The sequence below is a fragment of the Bufo bufo genome, chromosome 5, assembly GCF_905171765.1.
Source record: "Bufo bufo chromosome 5, aBufBuf1.1, whole genome shotgun sequence".
NCBI lineage: Eukaryota > Metazoa > Chordata > Amphibia > Anura > Bufonidae > Bufo > Bufo bufo.
The window spans coordinates 369,149,140-369,160,626 of NC_053393.1; the positions used below are offsets into that span (position 1 = coordinate 369,149,140).

At 49.0% G+C, this 11,487-nt stretch overlaps 2 protein-coding genes across 2 annotated transcripts in view; one reads left to right on the forward strand and one right to left on the reverse strand.

Annotated features, from left to right (window-relative positions):
* ACD (ACD shelterin complex subunit and telomerase recruitment factor) overlaps positions 1-1,311 on the reverse strand; it is a 67,680-nt gene extending 66,369 nt beyond the window's left edge. The window contains exon 1 of the mRNA XM_040431974.1: positions 1,182-1,311. The gene's annotated coding sequence lies outside the window, so the exon portion shown is untranslated. The remainder of the gene's footprint in view (positions 1-1,181) is intronic.
* Positions 1,232-11,487, forward strand: PSMG4 (proteasome assembly chaperone 4). The gene is made up of 3 exons (XM_040431977.1): positions 1,232-1,479; positions 7,511-7,586; positions 11,054-11,487. The coding sequence occupies exons 1-3, from the start codon at positions 1,309-1,311 to the stop codon at positions 11,173-11,175; spliced, it is 369 nt and encodes a 122-aa protein (XP_040287911.1). The 5' UTR covers positions 1,232-1,308; the 3' UTR covers positions 11,176-11,487.

Genomic DNA, 11,487 nt, shown 5'->3' on the forward strand with positions numbered 1-11,487 from the left:
TTCGGATGTTTCATCCCAAGTCGATTCGCCCATCCCTAATTGTCTTATGTAGGGGCTCTTTTTTTAAGGGATGAGGTGACCTGTACCATTTTGGGGTATATACGACTTTTTGATTGCTTGGTATTATATTTTTTGTGAGGCGAGGTGACCAAAAAATGGCTGTTTCGGCAGTTTTTTGGGTTTTTTTTTGCGGCGTTGACCTGACTGGGTGGATCACTTTATATTTTTATAGAGTCGGCCATTACGGATGTGGCGATACCCAATATGTCTGTTTTCTTTTTTTCCCCTATTTGTTTACAATTTTATATATCTTTGTTTTGGGAAAGGGTATTTTTTATTATGCAAAACACTTTTTTTTCTTTTCAAAAATTCTGTGCTGGCATCAGCCTCAGGGAAGGAACTGCGCATGCGCGAGCTCGCAGCAATCTATCTGTGACGAAAGGAGGAGATTTGGAGGACATAGGCGGTGCTGGGCACCAGGAAGGTTCGTACAGCCCCTTGGGCACCTTACAAGACTCATTTACATATCTCTAAAATCATTTCTTAAACAAAATAAAAGCACACAGCCCTATAGGACCGGTATATTGCGGACATGCTAGCGGCGATCTAGGCCTTAGGCTACATGCACACGACCGTATGTGTTTTGCGGTCCGCCAAAAAACGGATGACATTCCGCATGGCATCCGTTTTTTTTGCGGATCCATTGTAATAATGCCTATCCTTGTCCGCAAACTAGAAAAAAATAGGACATGCACAATTTTTTTGCGGAGCAACGGAACGGACATACTGATGCGGACAGCACACGGTGTGCCGTCCGCGTTTTTTGCGGGCTCATTGAAATTAATGGGTCCGCATCCTATCCTCAAAAAAAAAAAACGGATCGGACACGGAAACAAAATACAGTGTGTGCATGAGGCCTTAGGCACAGACTACGCATGCTTCAGCAGCTCTGCACTGGAACTCCGCAGGCAGCGCCTTATGGGCGGCTCAAACACCTCCAGCCAATCACAGCCGACCTCTTTCCTCTTAGTGCAGTTTTAACAGCAATTACATTAAAAGGGGAGCTCTGACTGGTTGTTGCGGCCAACGGGTCACATTACACTACTGACGAGATATTTCTGTAGTCATGGCGGGCTACTGATACAGTAAAAAGCTTGGCGCCATTTTCGCACACTCCATACCTGAGCTCTATACCAAACCGGGAACTTCCTTAGCGGCCATGTTTGTTTGGGGAGCCAGGGTCTCACACACGGGGAAGTGGCGAGCCGATGACGTCACCGGAAGTCGGGCACCGTCAGAGGGGGACGCATGGAAACCATGGAGCTGTCACATCGGTCCATCACTATACACAACTTCAGCGAGAAGATCAGTGACAGGCTCGTCCACTTCCACGTCATGAGCCTACAGGACTGCTTCTTCCTGTGGGTCGGCTACTCCGCGACGCTGTGTAATCTGGCCGTGGCCATGTGTAGCAGATTTGTGAGTGTGCAGCTGCTATACTTTCACTTTCTGTTAGTAGCAGTAGTACCTGTTCTGTATATGAGTGCGGGATTGTGCATAGAAGGGAAATTGTGTCATGCCCCGCCCACTCTCAGCTTGCAAGGGCATGCCATAAATGTCTAAGTTGAGAATGCCTCTTTAAAACTCCACACCACCATCATTTGTATAGTAGTCATCACTGTGGTCTCCACCAGCATGCTTACCATCGTAAGCCTATTTTCACACTTGCGTTATCGTTTTCCGGTATTGAGATCCTGCAAAGGATCTCAATACCGGAAAAAAAAAGTTTCCGCTTGGTCCTCATGCACTCTGAATGGAGAGCGATCGCATCAGGATGTCCTCCATTCCCGCCTCATTCCGTTTTGTGACTGGACACCTAACCGCTTCAAGCTGCAGTTTTGTGTCCGGTCATAAAAACGGGAAAAAACTGATCCGGCGCTGAAAACAATGTAAGTCAATGGTGACCCATTGACTTTCAATGCATTTAGTGACAGATCCGTTTTTTTTTTTTGCTGTCTTGATTTCGCACAACTGCATCCTAACGGAACGGATACATCCTGATGTGCAAAATCAAAACGGATCCGTTTCATTCCGGTACTGCCGTCCCTTGGAGGGGGGCAGGGTTTATGTTAGACCCGTCCATTTTCAGCCCGTAATGGCCCAAATTTGCCAAGACTGTCTGAAAATAAGGCCCCTTTCACACGAGCGAGTTTTCCGCGCGGGGGCGCAATGCGTAATGCGAACGCATTGCGCCCGCACTGAATCCAGACCCATTCATTTCAATGGGTCTGTGTACATGAGCGTTGTTATTCACGCATCAGTTCTGCAAAATTCGCAGCATTTTCTATAGTCTGCGTTTTTCACGCAGCCCTGGCCCCATAGAAGTGAAAGGGGCAAGCAAGTGCGGATGTGATGCATTTTTCACTGATGGTTGCTAAGAGATCTTGTTTGTAAACCTTCAGTTTTTTATCACGCGCATGAAAAACGCATCAAAATGCATTGCACCCGTGCGGGAAAAAACTGAACGCAATCGCAGACAAAACTGACTGAACTTGCTTGCGAAATGGTGCGAGTTTCACTGAACGCACTCTGAACGCATCCGGACCTAATCCGTCACGCTCGTGTGAAAGGGGCCTAGGGGACAGTCCCGGCAAATTCTGGATAGTTAGCGACTTTGCACAGGGGAGTACTGATCTGGAGCGATCCACACTAGTGTCAGCGCCTGGTGTTAGGCAGACAGCTGAACTCAGACAGTCCTAGCCCACCGTCATTTTCAAGGTGATTTTTTTTTTAAAGGGACACTTCCATCAGAAAGAGGTACAGTTTTAAACTCTTTTTCAGTTTGGCAGTACTATACAATTGAGGATTCTATAGAAATCACTGTCCCTCTATAGTAGTGAGCACAGAGAGAGAAAACTTATAGATAGGGAACCCAATGTTAGTTTACTGCTGCTGTGAGGGGAAGGTGTTATCTTATAGTGTAATAGTAGATTAGTAGAATTGGGATGGGCCTGGATAAGATCCCCACAGAAGAGTTGGGGGCTCTAATTGAGTCACTCAACCCTCTTCCCTCGTTGGGACTGAATGATCTCACTGAGGAAGTCAAGCAAGGCGTTAAGCCGTGCTAAAAGTCCAAACAGAGGAGGAAGTGGAATACGTGGAGTGACTTCAAAAACTTCTATATCCAGAAAACCATCCCAAAAATACATTGAATATTCATATATGATGGACGTGTCCCTTTTCAGGGGGATTATCACCTCAGCAAGTGATTGGGAAAGAAAGTGGCTCCCTTTGGGTTTCTAGTGCCCTTAACTGCCCTGATACGTTTACATGGCGGCATAGTGCGGGCACAGATGTGCACAGTGTGGACCCATGTGCAGACATGGTTATTATAGACGTCCTCTAAATATTGGGGTGAAAACCGTTTTACACTTGTGGAATAATCCCTTTAAAGGAGTTTTCCAAGATCCTGACATTGATCGACTATGCTCAGGATAGGTCATCAATATTAGATTGGCCAGGGGTCCGACACTCGGGACCCCCGCGATCTGCTGTTTCAGGAGTCTGCGGGGCTCTGGTGAGCGTCACTGCGTCCTCACAGCTTACCTAGCACAGCGCCATCCACTGGATAGCAGCCATGCTTGGTATTGCAACTCACTTGTATGGGGCTGAGCTGCGCCTAGGTCATGTGACGATGAATGTGATGTCACTGGCCTAGGAAAAGGCCATGGCGCCCATGGAGTGCCACTGGCTCTTCAAACAGCTGATTGGCGGCAGTGCCGGGAGTCAGACCCCTGCCAATCTGATAATGATGACCTGTCCTGAGAATAAGCCATCAATATCAAATTCTTGGACAATCCCTTTAAAGGGAACCTGCCATCTTCTTTATGCTGCCCATACTAACAGCAGTATAAAGTAGACACAGGTGAGTTGATTTCAGCGGTCTGTCATTTATAAGGTAAAAGTAAGTGGTTGCCAAGAACCAATCATTGCAGACTGGGCATGGAGAAGAGTCACAGCCACCTGAGAAGAGTCCTGGTTATCCATGAATTCCTGCTCTCCCGCCCACCTGCTGATGACTGACAGTCCTCTACCTAGTTTTCTCCCTTTCTCTCTTGACTCTTTTCCAGGCCTGTGCTGCAGTGATTATGATGCTGGTTCTCGGCAACCACTTACTTCTAGCTCATGAGTGACACACCACTGACATCAGCATTTCTGTCACTATTTTATGCTGCCCTCAGTGAGGTTAGCATAAAGTTGAGGACAGGTTCCCTTTAAAGCAGTGTCATATTCTTCATATTAGAAATTGCCCCCACTTTAATTGTACAGTGGCAGAGATCTCCACAGTTACTGCCAGAAAACCACATGTAAGTACATGCTGTAGTGCTGCAGTATTACCCAGTATTTCTGTGGGGCTAGGCCATCTCTCTGTGTCTGTGATACAGTCTTTAAAGGGATTCTGTCACCAGGTTTCACCCCTGTCAGCTAAACATATGCTGATGTTCAGGGCGTCTTCACGATTCCTAATGTGGGCTTATAAATGTGATCCGTAGCCTTATTTTGCTAAAAAACAGCTTTTACTAACCTGTCAGTCAAAGAAATAAGGTGCCCAAGGGGATGTGAAGCGATGCCAGGTGCCGGCCGCACCCGCCGCCGTTCGTGCCCAGCGCCGCCTTTCCAGACTTCTGTGCCGCCTCCTAATCCTCTGTGCCGCCTCTCGCTCTCCCTCCCTCCCCCCTCCTCCTGCTGTAAGATATCGCGCCTGCGCACAGGGCTCTGAGAGGCTGGCGCCAGGTGCAGGTCATACAGGGGGTTGAGCGAAGTGCATGCGCACGCGCACTTCGCTGTAAGAAGGCAAATGGAGAAGTCCGCACGGGCGCATCAGGCAGAGCCCTGTGCGCACGTGCGATATCTTACAGCAGGAGGAGGGGGGAGGGAGGGAGAGCGAGAGGCGGCACAGAGGATTAGGAGGCGGCGCAGAAGTCTGGAAAGGCGGCGCTGGGCACGAACGGCGGCGGGTGCGGCCGGCACCTGGCATCGCTTCACATCCCCTTGGGCACCTTATTTCTTTGAGTGACGGGTTAGTAAACGCAGTTTTTTAGCAAAATAAGGCTACGGATCACATTTAGAAGCCCAATATAAGGAATCCTGATGAGGCCCTGAACATCAGCATATGTTTAGCTGACAGGGGTGAAACCTGGTGACAGAATCCCTTTAAAAGGGACTTAAACCCGGAATGTCCCTTTAAGATGGATATAGGCATATGATATATCCTAAACCCCGCTGAGCTACCAGGCAGTTATAGCTTTACCATCTGAGGTCTAACATGTCTATGTTTTGACTGTACAGTAGGTATTTTTGTTTCTGTACTACTTTACTGTACATGTTATATTGAAAGCAGAAATTCTAAGGACATGAAGGTAAAGAAAATACACTGCTCAAAAAAATAAAGGGAACACTTAAACAACACAATGTAACTCCAAGTCAATCACACTTCTGTGAAATCAAACTGTCCACTTAGGAAGCAACACTGAGTGACAATCAATTTCACATGCTGTTGTGCAAATGGGATAGACAACAGGTGGAAATTATAGGCAATTAGCAAGACACCCCCAATAAAGGAGTGGTTCTGCAGGTGGTGACCACAGACCACTTCTCAGTTCCTATGCTTCCTGGCTGATGTTTTGGTCACTTTTGAATGCTGGCGGTGCTTTCACTCTAGTGGTAGCATGAGACGGAGTCTACAACCCACACAAGTGGCTCAGGTAGTGCAGCTTATCCAGGATGGCACATCAATGCGAGCTGTGGCAAAAAGGTTTGCTGTGTCTGTCAGCGTAGTGTCCAGAGCATGGAGGCGCTACCAGGAGACAGGCCAGTACATCAGGAGACGTGGAGGAGGCCGTAGGAGGGCAACAACCCAGCAGCAGGACTGCTACCTCCGCCTTTGTGCAAGGAGGAACAGGAGGAGCACTGCCAGAGCCCTGTAAAATGACCTCTAGCAGGCCACAAATGTGCATGTGTCTGCTCAAACGGTCAGAAACAGACTCTATGAGGGTGATATGAGGGCCCGACGTCCACAGGTGGGGGTTGTGCTTAAAGCCCAACACCGTGCAGGACGTTTGGCATTTGCCAGAGAACACCAAGATTGGCAAATTCGCCACTGGCGCCCTGTGCTCGTCACAGATGAAAGCAGGTTCACACTGAGCACATGTGACAGACGTGACAGAGTCTGGAGACGCTGTAGAGAACGTTCTGCTGCCTGCAACATCCTCCAGCATGACCGGTTTGGCATTGGGTCAGTAATGGTGTGGGGTAGCATTTCTTTGGAGGGCCGCACACCCCTCCATGTGCTCGCCAGAGGTAGCCTGACTGCCATTAGGTACCGAGATGAGATCCTCAGACCCCTTGTGAGACCATATGCTGGTGCGGTTGGCCCTGGGTTCCTCCTAATGCAAGACAATGCTAGATATCATGTGGCTGGAGTGTGTCAGCAGTTCCTGCAAGACGAAGGCATTGATGCTATGGACTGGCCCGCCCGTTCCCCAGACCTGAATCCAATTGAGCACATCTGGGACATCATGTCTCGCTCTATCGTTGCACCACAGACTGTCCAGGAGTTGGCAGATGCTTTAGTCCAGGTCTGGGAGGAGATCCCTCAGGAGACCGTCCGCCACCTCATCAGGAGCATGCACAGGCGTTGTAGGGAGGTCATACAGGCACGTGGAGGCCACACACACTACTGAGCCTCATTTTGTCTTGTTTTAAGGACATTACATCAAAGTTGGATCAGCCTGTAGTGTGTTTTTCCGCTTTGATTTTGAGTGTGACTCCAAATCCAGACCTCCACGGGTTAAAAAATTTGATTTCCATTTTTTTATTTTTGTGTGATTTTGTTGTCAGCACATTCAACTATGTAAAGAACAAAGTATTTCAGAAGAATATTTAATTCATTCAGATCTAGGATGTGTTATTTTTGTGTTCCCTTTATTTTTTTGAGAAGTGTACAACAGCGCCACCTATGGGAGTGTGCTAAATAGTACACCTTATCACTATTCCAGCCAAGTTATTCAGCGTCTTGTATTGGTTGAGCTAATGGGTGCATCCTGGTACACGCCTTGCTCAGCATACAGATATTGGAGTGCACAAAATTTTGGAATAAATAAATATTTTATTACATTTTTTTAAAATTAAGATATTATCTTATCAAGACCAACCCCACTCATATGCCCGCTCAGGACCCCTCCACAGCTTGGCCTCAGTACAGTTTATCAGCAGTTGTGACCTCCTCTACCTACTTTTTGCCCTTGAACTCCTCGTCTACTTTGTGCCTCTGCTGTTGGACATCATCGAGATAAATGTTACCCCCGCGACTGTAAACGAGGACCTACGTAGAATAGAGATCAGAAGCCATCAACATTCACTTCCAGTGGATTCATTATGCTGTAATGTGATTGGGTTCCTGTGGTGTAGGCCTGTCTTTCATAGTTTTTCTTCTGTGCTTTCTTGGTAGGACTCGATGCCTTTATCCTCACAGATTCTCGGGGATCAATCCGATACAACATCGAGTTCTTTTGCCCAGAGACTAGGTGAGTATGTCCTGTCCCTTTGCTTTACACTGGTATTACGTCCAACATCTGCTTTGAATGTACGTATTTGGGTACCTTACCATTGATTTCGAAGAGAGCAACCCCCTAAATCCATCAAATGTGGGAACCCCACTGCTGATGGATTGTCAGACCTTCCAGATTCTTGTACACTCATAGAAAAATGTACTGATGACATCCGTGTTGCGTCCATTTTTTTTTGCGGATCCATTGTAACAATGCCTAGCCTTGTCCGCAAAACAGATAAGAATAGGACATGTTCTATATTTTTTGCAGGGCTACAGAACGGACATACGGATGTGGATAGCACACGGTGTGCTGTCTGCATTTTTTGCAGACCCATTGAAATGAATGGGTCCTTATCCAATCAGCAAAAAAAAGGGAACGGACACGGAAACAAAATATGTTCGTGTGAATGTAGCCTTAGGCTGTATTCACACTGCTTAAAGGGGTTGTCTCACTTCAGTAAGTGGCATTTCTCATGTAGAGAAAGATAATACAAGGCACTTACTAATGTACTGCGATTGCCCGTATTGCTTCCTTTGCTGGCTGGATTCATTTTTCCCATCACATTATACACTGCTCATGTCCATGGTTATGACCACACTAAAGGAAAAAGCGTCAGCCTCTCTGGTGGCAAGGACCATGGGAGCGCACATAGGCTAGTGCTTTTTCCTATATTGTGCAAGCACGGCCACCACTGATGGATTGCAGGGTGGTCTGTAACCATGGAAACGAGCAGTGTATAATGTGATGGAAAAATGAATCCAGCATGCAAAGGAAGCAATATGGACAAGCGCTGGTAGCTAAGGGGTTAAAAATGTTCAGCTGTTTCTGAGATAAAGGATTCAAAATCAGTCTGTTTGCAGGCTGTCAGTTTCTGTTTTCTTTGCATTCATGTGTGGCTCTTATCTCTGATCTCCTGACCTCATAAACACTTATTATAGCTCAATTTATGAAACTTATAAGAGTATGGCCTAAATAAGTGCCCCCAAAGGTGTACATATAGCCTTTAAAGGGTTAAATATGATATCATGACTTTCCATAGAACAATAGTGGCACAACAGAAAGAGAGGGGACCCCAGAGCCAAGATCAAAATGATTATAAGGGCTCATTCAGATGGCCGTATGCTGTCCGCAAAAATGTGGATCTGTTTTTTTTTTTTGCGGACAGTTCAGCATGTCCGCAAAAAAAAAAACACGGATTGCATTCCATTTTTTTGCTGATCCATAGACTATAAATAGGACAGGATAACAGGCTGAACTGGTCGGACAAATGTCTTTTTTCGGCCTTATGTACTATGTTACTATGTCCTGATTTTCACTGACAAGTATAGGACATGTTTCATTTTTTTGCTGAGCCGTGCAATGGAAGAAAAGGGCCCCATAGAACTGAATGGGACAGCATCTAATCCGCAAAAAAAACGGATCCACATTTTTGCGGACAGCATACGGCCGTCTGAATGAGCCCTTATGGTGCCTGTTTTGCAACCCAGAATAGAAGGGATTAGTGAATGTTTCCCCCTCCACTCCCATTCTGTTACTTTTAGTCCAATACCTCACCCCCTTGTTTGCTAGCCTTTTAGTACTTTTGAGACGGGAGTCCTGCACACCTTCTTGCCACCCTGTAGCAAAGGAATGGGACCAATAGGGGGGTCAGACCCCTCTCTCCAAGGGCTCATAGTAACTGCATAATCTGCCACTATAGTACTTACTTCCTGGCTCAGTTCAGAAAAGAAGTTCCATGACAGTCCCAGTAGAGCTGCAACGAGTACTCGACTAAATCAAAATCAAAATTTTTTTGCATCGAGGATTTGTTTGCGTCACGTGACCACGGAGTGGGCGTGAATCGCTTGCTATTACTCCCGCTCCGTGGTCTTCCATACTCGCCTTTCCAGCAGGGGGCCTCTGGACACTCCACAGCACGTCCATGGTCCCGCGCTGCACTAACCTCCTGGCGTACGCACGCAGTGACCTGACGCGCTGTGTGACCTCAGGCGCAGAGCAGCGCGGAACGATGGAGTGTCGGCGGCGCCCCTGCTGGAAAGATAAGTTGGTGCGACCAAGGCCGGGCGCCCGGAGTGCACTCCGGGTGTCAGGAAGAGCAGGGGGTAGCGCTGCTGGCCCAAGGTGGGGGGGGGGGGGGGGGGAGCACTGCTGGCTGGCCCAAGGGAGGGGGGGAGCGCTGCTGGCCCAAGGGAGGGGGGGGGGAGCGCTGCTGGCCCAAGGGAGGGGGGGGAGCGCTGCTGGCCCAAGGGAGGGGGCGGGAGCGCTGCTGGCCCAAGGGAGGGGGCGGGAGCGCTGCTGGCCCAAGGGAGGGGGCGGGAGCGCTGCTGGCCCAAGGGAGGGGGGGGGGAGCGCTGCTGGCCCAAGGGAGGGGGGGGAGCGCTGCTGGCCCAAGGGAGGGGGGGGGGGGAGCGCTGCTGGCCCAAGGGAGGGGGCGGGAGCGCTGCTGGCCCAAGGGAGGGGGCGGGAGCGCTGCTGGCCCAAGGGAGGGGGCGGGAGCGCTGCTGGCCCAAGGGAGGGGGCGGGAGCGCTGCTGGCCCAAGGGAGGGGGCGGGAGCGCTGCTGGCCCAAGGGAGGGGGCGGGAGCGCTGCTGGCCCAAGGGAGGGGGCGGGAGCGCTGCTGGCCCAAGGGGGGGGGGGGAGCGCTGCTGGCCCAAGGGTTGGGGGGGAGCGCTGCTGGCCCAAGGGGGGGGGCGGGAGCGCTGCTGGCCCAAGGGAGGGGGCGGGAGCGCTGCTGGCCCAAGGGAGGGGACGGGAGCGCTGCTGGCCCAAGGGAGGGGGGGGGGAGCGCTGCTGGCCCAAGGGAGGGGGGGGAGCGCTGCTGGCCCAAGGGAGGGGGGGGAGCGCTGCTGGCCCAAGGGAGGGGGGGGAGCGCTGCTGGCCCAAGGGAGGGGGGGGAGCGCTGCTGGCCCAAGGGAGGGGGAGGAGCTGCTGGCCCAAGGGAGGGGGGGGAGCTTCTGGCCCAGGGTGGGGGAGGGCTGATGGCACTGGGTTGGGGGATAGTGGAGCTGGTGGCACTGGGGGATAGTGGAGCTGATGGCACTGGGGGGAACGAAGGGTGTTGGGGACTGATGGCAGGGGTCTGATGAGTTTTTATAAAGGAAAACAGTCTATTAATTCATTTTTTCTTATTAGAATACTTGATTAATCGTAAAAAAAAAAAAATCTATGGAATACTCGATTTCTGAAATAATCGTCTACTGCAGCCCTAAGTCCCAGCTCTGCTTCATCTGTCATGTTTTCGACGTTAAAAGCAACTACATTGAGCAACTGTTACAAAAAAAAACGACTCGCTGTGCCCAATAATATTGATAATCAATAAATGGGGATAATTTATGTCACAGAAAAATGTATTTTTCTGACATGCGGACGTTGTAGATCAGATGCTGGTAAAGTCCCATATGAATCAAATTTTTTATTTTTTTTTAACTGACGCATTACAGCAAAGAAGACCAAGAAGCAAGTGTTTGCCAGCGTCAACATCCCAACCAACGACAGCCAGCTCATGCTGCTGGTAGAGAAACGAATCAAGGAAGAGATGGATTCCTTTCCAGAAAAGTTCTGAAGAGGACCCTTCTCTTGCTGATTGAGGACTAAGTCTGCTTGGGTTGGTTTCTGGATACCTGAGCTTCTATGCTCTCTAAAAAAAAAAAAAAATCTTGGCTTTACAGCTCACGGAGTCTAATGTGTTAAGAACGACAGCATAGCATTAGCCTCTTACAAGATTTATATGTATTAGAGGATTGAGGGGATAAGGCTCGCATACTTGTAAATGAGATTACTTTAAATTATCCATACCACAAAATTCAATCCACAGACTCTTGTTTGCGTTGCTGTTTTCAATCTCAAAATTAAAGTTTATTTTTCTTGTATAGTT

Coding starts and splice junctions, on each gene's coding strand:
- PSMG4 (XM_040431977.1), top strand. CDS start 1,309: ATGGAAACCATGGAGCTGTCACATCGGTCCATCACTATACACAACTTC. Junction 1,480..7,510: donor TGGCCATGTGTAGCAGATTT/GTGAGTGTGCAG, acceptor CTTTCTTGGTAG/GACTCGATGCCTTTATCCTC. Junction 7,587..11,053: donor TTCTTTTGCCCAGAGACTAG/GTGAGTATGTCC, acceptor GACGCATTACAG/CAAAGAAGACCAAGAAGCAA.